The 13,701-nt window shown below is 49.7% G+C and overlaps 1 protein-coding gene across 1 annotated transcript; it reads left to right on the top strand.

The window, feature by feature from the left end:
* Positions 1-7,135: 7,135 nt before the first annotated feature.
* LOC306770381 (free fatty acid receptor 3-like) lies at positions 7,136-8,110 on the top strand (the record flags this gene model as incomplete). The annotated part of the gene is made up of 1 exon (XM_079259240.1): positions 7,136-8,110. The coding sequence occupies one exon, from the start codon at positions 7,136-7,138 to the stop codon at positions 8,108-8,110; it is 975 nt and encodes a 324-aa protein (XP_079115366.1).
* Between the last annotated feature and the right edge of the window lie 5,591 nt (positions 8,111-13,701).

Below are 13,701 nucleotides of genomic sequence, written 5' to 3'. Positions count from 1 at the left end.
TCCTCCCAGGATGCTGGAGAACTGTTCCTGGAAAGTCCTTCCAGGATGCTGGAGAACTGTTCCTGGAAAGTCCTCCCAGGATGCTGGAGAACTGTTCCTGGAAAGTCCTTCCAGGATGCTGGAGAACTGTTCCTGGAAAGTCCTTCCAGGATGCTGGAGAACTGTTCCTGGAAAGTCCTTCCAGGATGCTGGAGAACTGTTCCTGGAAAGTCCTCCCAGGATGCTGGAGAACTGTTCCTGGAAAGTCCTCCCAGGATGCTGGAGAACTGTTCCTGGAAAGTCCTCCCAGGATGCTGGAGAACTGTTCCTGGAAAGTCCTCCCAGGATGCTGGAGAACTGTTCCTGGAAAGTCCTTCCAGGATGCTGGAGAACTGTTCCTGGAAAGTCCTCCCAGGATGCTGGAGAACTGTTCCTGGAAAGTCCTTCCAGGACGCTGGAGAACTGTTCCTGGAAAGTCCTCCCAGGACGCTGGAGAACTGTTCCTGGAAAGTCCTTCCAGGATGCTGGAGAACTGTTCCTGGAAAGTCCTTCCAGGATGCTGGAGAACTGTTCCTGGAAAGTCCTTCCAGGATGCTGGAGAACTGTTCCTGGAAAGTCCTCCCAGGATGCTGGAGAACTGTTCCTGGAAAGTCCTTCCAGGATGCTGGAGAACTGTTCCTGGAAAGTCCTCCCAGGATGCTGGAGAACTGTTCCTGGAAAGTCCTTCCAGGATTCTGGAGAACTGTTCCTGGAAAGTCCTTCCAGGACGCTGGAGAACTGTTCCTGGAAAGTCCTCCCAGGACGCTGGAGAACTGTTCCTGGAAAGTCCTTCCAGGATGCTGGAGAAACTGTTCCTGGAAAGTCCTTCCAGGATGCTGGAGAACTGTTCCTGGAAAGTCCTTCCAGGATGCTGGAGAACTGTTCCTGGAAAGTCCTTCCAGGATGCTGGAGAACTGTTCCTGGAAAGTCCTTCCAGGATGCTGGAGAACTGTTCCTGGAAAGTCCTTCCAGGATGCTGGAGAACTGTTCCTGGAAAGTCCTCCCAGGATGCTGGAGAACTGTTCCTGGAAAGTCCTCCCAGGATGCTGGAGAACTGTTCCTGGAAAGTCCTTCCAGGATGCTGGAGAACTGTTCCTGGAAAGTCCTCCCTGGATGCTGGAGAACTGTTCCTGGAAAGTCCTCCCAGGATGCTGGAGAACTGTTCCTGGAAAGTCCTTCCAGGATGCTGGAGAACTGTTCCTGGAAAGTCCTTCCAGGATGCTGGAGAACTGTTCCTGGAAAGTCCTCCCAGGACGCTGGAGAACTGTTCCTGGAAAGTCCTTCCAGGACGCTGGAGAACTGTTCCTGGAAAGTCCTTCAGGATGCTGGAGAACTGTTCCTGGAAAGTCCTTCCAGGATGCTGGAGAACTGTTCCTGGAAAGTCCTCCCAGGACGCTGGAGAACTGTTCCTGGAAAGTCCTTCCAGGACGCTGGAGAACTGTTCCTGGAAAGTCCTTCCAGGATGCTGGAGAACTTTTCCTGGAAAGTCCTTCCAGGATGCTGGAGAACTGTTCCTGGAAAGTCCTTCCAGGATGCTGGAGAACTGTTCCTGGAAAGTCCTTCCAGGATGCTGGAGAACTGTTCCTGGAAAGTCTTCCAGGATGCTGGAGAACTGTTCCTGGAAAGTCCTCCCAGGATGCTGGAGAACTGTTCCTGGAAAGTCCTTCCAGGACGCTGGAGAACTGTTCCTGGAAAGTCCTTCCAGGATGCTGGAGAACTGTTCCTGGAAAGTCCTTCCAGGATGCTGGAGAACTGTTCCTGGAAAGTCCTTCCCAGGATGCTGGAGAACTGTTCCTGGAAAGTCCTCCCAGGATGCTGGAGAACTGTTCCTGGAAAGTCCTTCCAGGATGCTGGAGAACTGTTCCTGGAAAGTCCTTCCAGGATGCTGGAGAACTGTTCCTGGAAAGTCCTTCCAGGATGCTGGAGAACTGTTCCTGGAAAGTCCTTCCAGGATGCTGGAGAACTTTTCCTGGACAGTCCTTCCAGGATGCTGGAGAACTGTTCCTGGAAAGTCCTTCTAGGATGCTGGAGAACTGTTCCTGGAAAGTCCTTCCAGGATGCTGGAGAACTTTTCCTGGACAGTCCTTCCAGGATGCTGGAGACTGTTCCTGGAAAGTCCTTCCAGGATGCTGGAGAACTGTTCCTGGAAAGTCCTCCCAGGATGCTGGAGAACTGTTCCTGGAAAGTCCTTCCAGGATGCTGGAGAACTGTTCCTGGAAAGTCCTCCCAGGATGCTGGAGAACTGTTCCTGGAAAGTCCTTCCAGGATGCTGGAGAACTGTTCCTGGAAAGTCCTTCCAGGATGCTGGAGAACTGTTCCTGGAAAGTCCTTCCAGGATGCTGGAGAACTGTTCCTGGAAAGTCCTTCCAGGATGCTGGAGAACTGTTCCTGGAAAGTCCTCCCAGGATGCTGGAGAACTGTTCCTGGAAAGTCCTTCCAGGATGCTGGAGAACTGTTCCTGGAAGTCCTTCCAGGATGCTGGAGAACTGTTCCTGGAAAGTCCTCCCAGGATGCTGGAGAACTGTTCCTGGAAAGTCCTTCCAGGATGCTGGAGAACTGTTCCTGGAAAGTCCTCCCAGGATGCTGGAGAACTGTTCCTGGAAAGTCCTCCCAGGATGCTGGAGAACTGTTCCTGGAAAGTCCTTCCAGGATGCTGGAGAACTGTTCCTGGAAAGTCCTTCCAGGATGCTGGAGAACTGTTCCTGGAAAGTCCTCCCAGGATGCTGGAGAACTGTTCCTGGAAAGTCCTCCCAGGATGCTGGAGAACTGTTCCTGGAAAGTCCTTCCAGGATGCTGGAGAACTGTTCCTGGAAAGTCCTTCCAGGATGCTGGAGAACTGTTCCTGGAAAGTCCTTCCAGGATGCTGGAGAACTGTTCCTGGAAAGTCCTTCCAGGATGCTGGAGAACTTTTCCTGGACAGTCCTTCCAGGATGCTGGAGAACTGTTCCTGGAAAGTCCTTCCAGGATGCTGGAGAACTGTTCCTGGAAAGTCCTCCCAGGATGCTGGAGAACTGTTCCTGGAAAGTCCTCCCAGGATGCTGGAGAACTGTTCCTGGAAAGTCCTCCCAGGATGCTGGAGAACTGTTCCTGGAAAGTCCTTCCAGGATGCTGGAGAACTGTTCCTGGAAAGTCCTTCCAGGATGCTGGAGAACTGTTCCTGGAAAGTCCTTCCAGGACGCTGGAGAACTGTTCCTGGAAAGTCCTCCCAGGACGCTGGAGAACTGTTCCTGGAAAGTCCTCCCAGGACGCTGGAGAACTGTTCCTGGAAAGTCCTTCCAGGATGCTGGAGAACTGTTCCTGGAAAGTCCTTCCAGGATGCTGGAGAACTGTTCCTGGAAAGTCCTTCCAGGATGCTGGAGAACTGTTCCTGGAAAGTCCTTCCAGGATGCTGGAGAACTGTTCCTGGAAAGTCCTCCCAGGATGCTGGAGAACTGTTCCTGGAAAGTCCTTCCAGGATGCTGGAGAACTGTTCCTGGAAAGTCCTCCAGGATGCTGGAGAACTGTTCCTGGAAAGTCCTTCCAGGATGCTGGAGAACTGTTCCTGGAAAGTCCTCCCAGGATGCTGGAGAACTGTTCCTGGAAAGTCCTTACAGGATGCTGGAGAACTGTTCCTGGAAAGTCCTCCCAGGATGCTGGAGAACTGTTCCTGGAAAGTCCTTCCAGGATGCTGGAGAACTGTTCCTGGAAAGTCCTCCCAGGATGCTGGAGAACTGTTCCTGGAAAGTCCTTCCAGGATGCTGGAGAACTGTTCCTGGAAAGTCCTCCCAGGATGCTGGAGAACTGTTCCTGGAAAGTCCTTCCAGGATGCTGGAGAACTGTTCCTGGAAAGTCCTCCCAGGATGCTGGAGAACTGTTCCTGGAAAGTCCTTCCAGGATGCTGGAGAACTGTTCCTGGAAAGTCCTTCCAGGATGCTGGAGAACTGTTCCTGGAAAGTCCTTCCAGGATGCTGGAGAACTGTTCCTGGAAAGTCCTTCCAGGACGCTGGAGAACTGTTCCTGGGAAAGTCCTCCCAGGACGCTGGAGAACTGTTCCTGGAAAGTCCTTCCAGGATGCTGGAGAACTGTTCCTGGAAAGTCCTTCCAGGATGCTGGAGAACTGTTCCTGGAAAGTCCTTCCAGGATGCTGGAGAACTGTTCCTGGAAAGTCCTTCCAGGATGCTGGAGAACTGTTCTGGAAAGTCCTCCCAGGATGCTGGAGAACTGTTCCTGGAAAGTCCTTCCAGGATGCTGGAGAACTGTTCCTGGAAAGTCCTTCCAGGATGCTGGAGAACTGTTCCTGGAAAGTCCTCCCAGGATGCTGGAGAACTGTTCCTGGAAAGTCCTTCCAGGATGCTGGAGAACTGTTCCTGGAAAGTCCTCCCAGGATGCTGGAGAACTGTTCCTGGAAAGTCCTTCCAGGATGCTGGAGAACTGTTCCTGGAAAGTCCTTCCAGGATGCTGGAGAACTGTTCCTGGAAAGTCCTTCCAGGATGCTGGAGAACTGTTCCTGGAAAGTCCTTCCAGGATGCTGGAGAACTGTTCCTGGAAAGTCCTTCCAGGATGCTGGAGAACTGTTCCTGGAAAGTCCTTCCAGGATGCTGGAGAACTGTTCCTGGAAAGTCCTCCCAGGATGCTGGAGAACTGTTCCTGGAAAGTCCTTCCAGGATGCTGGAGAACTGTTCCTGGAAAGTCCTTCCAGGATGCTGGAGAACCGTTCCTGGAAAGTCCTTCCAGGGATGCTGGAGAACTGTTCCTGGAAGATTTCTGTCAGACTGGTCAAACTGGGATGAAGACTAAAAACACTTTCATCTCCTCGGACTGGGATGGATGGTCTCCATGGAAACGGGGCTTCTACAGGAAGGGAGGCGGGGAGACGAGTCACATGACCTTTGCATCAGTTTTACAGCTGTTCTGATGAACGGCGTCACGCCTGACCTCTGGGGTTGCTAGGAGACCATGTTTAGAGAACACAGCGGGGCAGATTGTGTTCAGAAGTTGATTAAATTTCCGGAGTTGAAGCTTATTAAACGGCGACGAGCATCTTCATCTCCAGTCCGACTTGAAGGGAGAGCAGAAGCAGCGATGAAGAGGAGGAATCTTCATCTTTAACTCAGGTAAATTCAGAACCAGGAGTTCATTTCTTATGTCGTCTAGAATTAGTTTAAATAAAGGTTGAAATTTAAAGAATTGGTTTAGTTTTATTCATTTTATTGGTAATTTCTTTATCCAAAGCAAATACTGGGATAACAGAACATAGATGTTGGTTTATTTTTAGAAAAACTAAATTTCACATTAATTTTTCTCCAAATGAATCTGTAGTTTGTTGTGTATAATAAATATCTCATTTCAGGCCTTTTTTATGGATCATATACAGAAATAAGCGACTATATGAACCCATAAAAGCAACAAAAATATTTGTTTGTTTTTTTTTTAAACTCATTTTAAAGGAAATATAAAAGTTTCTAGAAAAATAACTTTTGGTTTTTCTTCTGGTTTCCAAGTAAAAAGTCACATTTTTGGATGTTTTTTTAACCGTTTTAAACACATTTACAATTTTAAAACGCTAAATTTCTGCAGGCTTTTTATTTATTTCATCAAACAAATAAATTCAGAATGTATTTATTTTGGAATTAGAGTGCATAGATGCATACGATATGTAATATTTAGTGGTTGTTGTGTTGGGATCAGCAGCTTGGAAGACTGAGGTGGTTTGTTGGCTGATAAACGGAGCTTTTCTTCGCGTGGTGAAACCAGACTGGACGGAAAACCTCTGATGAAAGATCTTTCTGTGTCGGACGTCTGGACGCAGATTATCTCTTTATGTTTACCTGTTTTTGTTTTATTTGTAAACAAAAAGCCTTTTTTCTCCTTGGGGGTTTGAGTCCAGGAAAAAATGAGAAATGCACTGCTGACCTGTCTGATTACCAGTGAAGGCAACACGCCAGCAAACTGGGTTTACTGGTTTACCAAAGTTTTTGGATCAGTTCATCTGGGGAGTCTCCTGGTTCACAGATCAGGACTGATGGGGGAGGAGGGGAAAGAGAAAGTCCAGATGGATGGATGATGAATGGATGGATGGAGGGATGAAGGGATGATGAATGGATAATGGTGGATGGATGGATGATGGATGTGGGAGGGTGAGGATGATGATGATGGATGGATGAAGATGATGGATTGATGGATGGATTTTATGATGAATGGATGATGAATGATGGATGAATAGATGATGGGTGGATGGATAAAGGTGATGGATGGATAATGGATGTGGGAGGGTGAGGATGATGATGAATGGATCAATGGATGGATGGATTAGTGGATGATGAATGGATGGATGGAGGGATGGTGAAGGATGGATGGATGGATGATTGGATAATAATGATGGATGGATAAAGATGATGGATGGATGTGGGAGGGTGAGGATGATGGATGGATCAATGGATGGATGGAGATGATAGATGGATCGATTGAGGGATGATGAATGGACGGATGGAGGGATGATGAAGGATGGAAGGATGATTGGATGATGAATGAATGGATGGAGATGATAGATGGATCGATTGAGGGATGATGAATGGACGGATGGAGGGATGATGAAGGATGGAAGGATGGATGGATGATTGGATGATGAATGAATGGATGGAGATGATAGATGGATCGATTGAGGGATGATGAATGGACGGATGGAGGGATGATGAAGGATGGAAGGATGGATGGAGGATTGGATGATGAATGAATGGATGGAGATGATGGATAGATGTGGGAGGGTGAGGATGATGATGGATGGAGGGATGATGAAGGATGGATGGATGATGAATGGATGGATGAAGATGATGGATGAAGATGATGGATGGATGATGAATGGATGGATGAAGATGATGGATGGATGTGGGCGGGTGAGGATGATGATGATGGAGGGATCAGACAGGAGAAAGTGAAAGAGGAAGGTGGGGTCGAGAGGAAACGGATCTGAGTGGATGAAGCAGGCGATCAGAGGCGTGGCCTCTGGTTGAGGGCGTGGTCTCTAAAGCTACTGGTTTCCCACCAGTCCTCCCAGCGGCTGCTGCTGGACGGAAAGTCCACCACCAGGTCTGAACCTGTTCTTTCTTCTTCAGAGAACGTTCTGATCCGATCCGCCGCCATGCTGGCCTCCCGCCTGCTGCTTTCCGTCTACATCCTCACCTTCTTCATGGGGGTCCCCGCCAACATCCTGGCATTCGGAAGCCTCTGCTGCAAGGTGCGTCGCAAGGCGGCGCCAATCGACATCCTCCTCCTCAGCCTCACCATCTCCGACCTAGTTTTCCTGGCCTGCCTGCCGTTTAAAATGAAGGAAGCCCAGGACTCCATGTTGTGGCTGCTGCCGTTCCCGCTGTGCCCGCTGACCAGCTTCCTGTTCTACGTCACCATCTACAACAGCACACTGCTGCTCACCGCCGTCAGCGTGGAGCGCTACCTGGGGGTCGCCTTCCCCTTCCGCTACTCTCTGTGCCGCCGGCCCCGATACGCCGCCTGGGCCTGCGTGGCGTTCTGGGTGGTGACTTCCTCCAATCTCAGCATCGTCTACATCCTGCCCTACGACCAGTGGCACCAAGGTGACGGCTCCAACGGTAGCGGCCCCGTCCCGCCTCCAACCACCTGCTATCACAACTTCACCGATGTCGAGCTGGAGATCCTGCTGCCGGTCCGCCTGGAGCTCTTCGTGGTGCTCTTCTGCGTCCCCTTCTTAATAAGCAGCTTCTGTTACATCAACTTCATCCTCATCCTGTCCCGGCTTCCGAACATCAGCCGGCGGCGACGGCTGCGATGCATCGGGTTGGCGCTCGGCACGCTGATCGTTTTCACCGTCTGCTTCGGGCCTTACAACGCCTCCCACGTGGTGGGCTTTGTCAAACATGAGAGCCAAGAGTGGAGGGAAGTGGCGTTGCTCTCCAGCACCCTCAACGCCTGCCTGGATCCGTTTATCTTCTACTTGTCGTCATCAGCGGTCCGGAGCACGTTGAACTGCTGCTTTAGGAGCGTGACGGCGAAGCTCCACATCCTGAGGTGCAGAAAGGCTCCTCGAGCTCCGCAGAAGACTGAAAAGTTGCAGATAGAAGCTCCTCCTCATGACTTCTGAAAGGTTTTTACGTTGAGTTTGTGTTTGTAGTGAAAGCTGGGAGACGTTTTCTGTCGCTAAAATTTGCCCGTGTCGCTGCTCGCAGCTTGAGTTGCTCGCCATTCGCATGTTCCTACCACGTCACATGACGAGGAAGTTCTACGTTTTCATCCTACCGTGATGTTTATGCATAAAAACAACAAAAATGCTATTTCAATGTTGGGTGAGGACACGCCCACAATCCATGCAGAGTTTAACAGCTGTAGCTGCATGTTGTGACACAAACCAACAAATAAAATTCATCTTATACATATTTTATGTATTTCTATCTAAATTGATTTGTTTTTGGGTATCATACGGGCTGAGTCCGCCATGCTGCAGCGTTTAGACGCATCCCCTCGCCAACACACCTGCAAAAATATCATTTTCATTTTGCAAAAAACTGCAACGGTAATGCATCTGCTGTTCGCAGGTTGCAACGTTTCTCGTTTGTCACGCAACATGGTTCCTCGCTAAAAAATAAACTTTATTTTCATGTTTTCAAACATGTACTTTTGAGGGGAAAAAAACTTCATTTTTCTGTCTGACTGCAAATATGAACTATTAAAAGGTTCAACTCGGCTTTTTCAGAGAAATACAGCTGATCGCTGATGAATAAAAACTGATTCTGAACAGCCGATGAATTTCTTTAATCAACTGAAATTGAAGAAAGTTCCACAATTTTTATTCAGGCTTCAGTTGTTACAGAGAGAATGTCACTGTTCTGTTTCTTACATAAATATCACATTTTAGTTGCATGTTTTCTGTGAAAATTTTGAAGATATTTCCTGTTTTGTCATATTAATGTTGTAGGAAAGCTTTTGCTGTTCTCGGTGCTTGCAACGCCGGCACAGTCAGTGTTAAAACACATTTTGCAGAAAAAGATGTTTGACTGCTGGAAAATCTGCAAAGATCGCCTTTAAACTCAGCCAAACCTGGCAGTAAAACATGGGATGAACAGCAGAGTGGCGTTTGTGGGTTTCTTTGAGTTGGTTTGAATTAAATAAAGAAAATGTTAAACTGCAACATGTCTCGTTTGTTCAGACAATAATAAACAGCAAAAGCTGAATGAGTTGCTCTTTATGGGCACAAACTATGTTCTCAACAAGAAGTACAGTTACCCAAAGAAATGATCCAAAAAACTTTTACTGTTTTGGTAAATTCTGCATTTTCTACAAACGTTTTTTGTTGGTCGTATTCAGAAAAAAATAAAACCAACTGGGAGTGCTGACTGCAAATATAGAACATTCAAGGTTGTTTCGGTTCTCCAAACATTTACACAAATGTTGACATACTCGGGGTGTGTATTGGCAAAAATCTGGTGATACAATACGCTGATATTGCGATATATCAGGATTCTATGAGCAAGACAAAATATTGCATTTTTTCCTTAATCATAGCAAACGCTGAACACTGCTGCAGGCTTGACATCAACTTTCTGAAAGAGGACAGATGATCTCCATTTCACTGTAGAATAAATAAAAACACTGACATTTATGTACAAGATGAATTAAGAAATGAAAATCTGCCTCATCAGTAAAGATCAGTTGTTTGATAAAATTGATAGCTGTTTTGAATATTGATATAGAATCATCACAGAAAATATTGCAATAGTTCCACTAGACGGCTAAAGGCCCGGCGTTATATCTACTCTTGCTGGTAACCAAATAACTCCTTAATCTTTGGATGTCATTATTATATGTTGGATAAAAACGTCTTATTGAATTGCGTAAATGAAGTGGACGCTCACGCTGAAACAGCCGAATCCGCCGAAGGAAGTCTGGACACATACCTGCCAAAGCTTTGTTGTGAATCAGAAGAGTTGGCTCGCAGTCTGTTTCCACTCACTGCTTGACTCTCAACGTCCTTTTAGAGACGATATGCAGACGGATACGCAGGAGGCGGACTAAACTGTCCGTCCGCCTGCGTCGGTTACGTACCTTATTTCATCTGTTGTCAAAAAGCTTAGTTTTCCATCACTTGAGACAGAAAAACAGAGCAACACCACCAGGAACCACAGGGGGCAGTGCTGAGTTGCATTACTGATGCATGCAACCAGTGAAAAGAACCAATCAGAGAAGAAGAGGAACAGGAAGAAGGCAATGCAGAAACTGCCAAAATAAGAACATTAAAAAACTTCTGTGTCTTCGGACGGCTCTAAACAACTCTCTAGTGGTGCGTTACCGCTAGCAACCGATGTCAAAACATGGAAGTGAACGCTGAACTCAGCACTGCCCCCTAGAGGATGAACAGACTTAACAACCGTGTTCAGACTTGGGCCTGTCTTTACTTAATTTGCTCAGTGTTGTTCTTTGTTCAGTTGTTCGTCTGAAGGTTTGATTAAAATATTAAATAAAACAATATTTTCTATCCATCTATCCATCCATCCATCTATCCATCTTCTGCCTAAGCAAGGAAGCCCAGACTTCCCTCTCCCCAGCCACATTTACCAACTCTGCGGGGGGGATCCCGAGGCGTTCCCAGGCCAGCCGAGAGATATAATCCCTCCAGCGTGTCCTGGGTCTTCCCCGGGGTCTCCTTCCAGAGGGACGTGCCTGGAACACCTCACCAGGGAGGTCCAGGAGGCATCCTGACCAGATGCCCGAGCCACCTCAACTGGTTCCTCTCGATGTGGAGGAGCAGCGGCTCTACTCTGATCTCCTCCCGGATGACCGAGCTCCTCACCCTATCTCTAAGGGAGAGCCCGGCCACCCTGCAGAGGAAACTCATTTCAGCCGCCTGTATACGAGATCTCGTTCTTTCGGTCACGACCCACAGCTCATGACCATAGGTGAGGGTAGGAACGTAGATCGACTGGTAAATGGAGAGCTTCGCCTTCTGGCTCAGCTCCTTCTTCACCACGACAGACCGGCGCAGACTCCGCACCGATCCGTCTGTCGATCTCGCGCTCCATCCTTCCCTCACTCTGAACAAGACCCCGAGATATTTAAACTCCTCCACTTGAGGCAGGACCTGACTCCCGACCCGGAGAGGGCAAACCACCCTATTCTGGCTGAGGACCATGGTCTCAGATTTGGAGGTGCTGATTCTCATCCCAGCCGCTTCCCATTCAGCTGCGAATCGCTCAAGTGAGAGCTGGAGATCACGACCAGATGAAGCCAACAGGACCACGTCATCTGCAAAAAGCAGGGACCCCAATCCTGAGGCTACCAAGCCGGATCCCCTCAACACCTCGGCTGCACCTAGAAGTTCTGTCCATATAAGTTATGAACAGAATCGGTGATAAAGGGCAGCCTTGGCGGAGTCCAACCCTCACTGGAAACTAATCCGACTTACTACCGGCAATGCGGATGAAGCTCTGACACCTGTCGTACAGGGACCGGACAGCTCATACAAGCGGGTCCGGTACCCCATACTCCCGGAGTACCCCCCACAGGAGCCCCCGGAGGACACAATCGAACGCCTTCTCCAGGTCCACAAAGCACATGTAGACTGGTGGGCAAACTCCCATGCCCCCTCCAGGACCCCAAAGAGGGTATATAGCTGGTCCACTGTTCCGCGACCAGGACAAAAACCGCACTGCTCCTCCTCAATCCGAGATTTGACTATCCGGTGGACCCTCCTCTCCAGAACCCCTGAAATGACCTTTCCATGGAGCCTGAGGAGTGTGATTCCCCTGTAATTGGAACACACCCTCCATTCCATCTTCTTAAAAAGGGGGACCACCACCCTGGTCTGCCAGTCCAGCGGTACTGCCCCCGATGTCCACGCGATGCTGCAGAGGCGTGTCAGCCAGGACAGCCCCACAGCATCCAGAGCCTTAAGGAACTCCGGGCGGATCTCATCCACCCCCGGGGCCTTGCCGCCAAGGAGCTTTTTGACCACCTCAGTGACTTCAGCCCCAGAGATAGGAGAGTCCACCCCTGAGTCCACCAGCTCTGCTTCCTCATCGGAAGACGTGTTGGTAGGATTGAGGAGGTCGTCAGTATTCCTTCCACCGACTCGCAACGTCCCGAGTTGAGGTCAGCAGCTCCCCACCTCCACTGTACACAGTATTGATGGAGCACTGCTTCCCCCTCCTGAGCTGCCGGATGGCGGACCAGAATCGCCTCGAAGCCGTCCGCAAGTCTTTCTCCATGGCCTCGCCGAACTCCTCCCATGCCTGAGTTTTTGCCTTGGCGACAGCCGAAGCCGCATGCCGCTTAGCCTGTTGGTACCCATCAGCTGCCTCCAGACTCCCACAGGCCAAGAAGGCCCGATAGGACTCCTTCAGCTTGACGGCATCCCTCACTGCTGGTGTCCACCAACGAGTCCTGGGATTGCCGCCACGACAGGCACCAACGACCTTACAGCCACAGCTCCGGCTGGCCGCCTCAACAATAGAGGCACAAACACAGCCAATTTGGACTTAATGTGTCCCCCACCTCAGTCGGGACATGTTCGAAGCTCTGAAGGTGGGAGTTGAAGCTCGCTCTGACGGGGGACTCAGCCAGACGTTCCCAGCAGACCCTCACAACACGTTTGGGCCTGCCAGCTCTGACCGGCTTCCTCCCCCACCATCTGAGCCAAATCACCACCAGGCGGTGATCTGTTGAAGCTCCGCCCCCCTCTTCACCCGAGTGTCCAAGGCATGTGGCCGCAGGTCCGACGATACGACTACAAAGTCGATCATCAAATTGCGGCCCAGGGAGTGTTCGTTATGGAAAATCCATGACGAGCACAGAAGTCCAATAACAAAACACCATTTGGGTTCAGAGGGGGGGGGGGGACCATGCCTCCCAATCACTCCCCTCCAGGTCTCACTGTCATTGCCCACGTGAGCATTGAAGTCCCCCAGCAGAACAATGGAGTCCCCAGAAGGAGCACCCTCCAGCACTCCCTCCAAGGACTCCAGAAAGGGTGGGTACTCTGAACTGCTGTTCGGTGCATAAGCACAGACAACAGTCAGGACCCGTCCCCCCACCCGGAGGCGGAGGGAAACTACCCTTTCATCCACCGGGGTAAACCCCAACGTGCAGGCACCAAGCTGGGGGCTGATGAGAATGCCCACACCTGCTCGGCGCCTCTCACCATGAGCAACTCCAGAGTGGAAGAAAGTCCAGCCCCTCTCGAGGGTTCTGGTTCCAGAGCCCAAGCCATGCGTCGAGGTGAGTCCAACTATATCTAGCCGGAACCGCTCAACCTCGCGCACAAGCTCAGGCTCCTTCCCCACCAGAGAGGTGACGTTCCACGTCCCTAGAGCCAGCTTCTGCAGCCGGGGATCGGACCGCCAGGGTCCCCGCCTCTTGCTGCCGCCCAACTCGCACTGCACCCGACCCCTACGGCTCCTCCCGCAGATGGTGAGCCCACAGGAGGTCTATATTTTTTAATAAATTTAAATTAAAAATGCACACAAATAAGGCTCTTATGATAAAAACAAAAATTAAAAAGGGTTTGTAATAAAGCTAAGTCAAAAGGACCGAATATTTAATAAGAGCTGAACTTCCTGTCACTCGTATGCTGGTTAAATATTTTTTTCTCTGACTCATATAGGTTCAAGCACACTCTTTCATCAAAATGTCAGATGGAAATAATTAAAAAGCAGCGTCATTTCAGACGGTAAATAGTGGAGG

Source organism: Telmatherina bonti (genome assembly GCF_933228915.1).
Source record: "Telmatherina bonti genome assembly, chromosome: 19".
In the NCBI taxonomy this organism is placed as follows: domain Eukaryota; kingdom Metazoa; phylum Chordata; class Actinopteri; order Atheriniformes; family Telmatherinidae; genus Telmatherina; species Telmatherina bonti.
The sequence above is the reverse complement of the archived record's forward strand: the minus strand, read 5'-3'. Positions and strand labels throughout refer to the sequence as shown.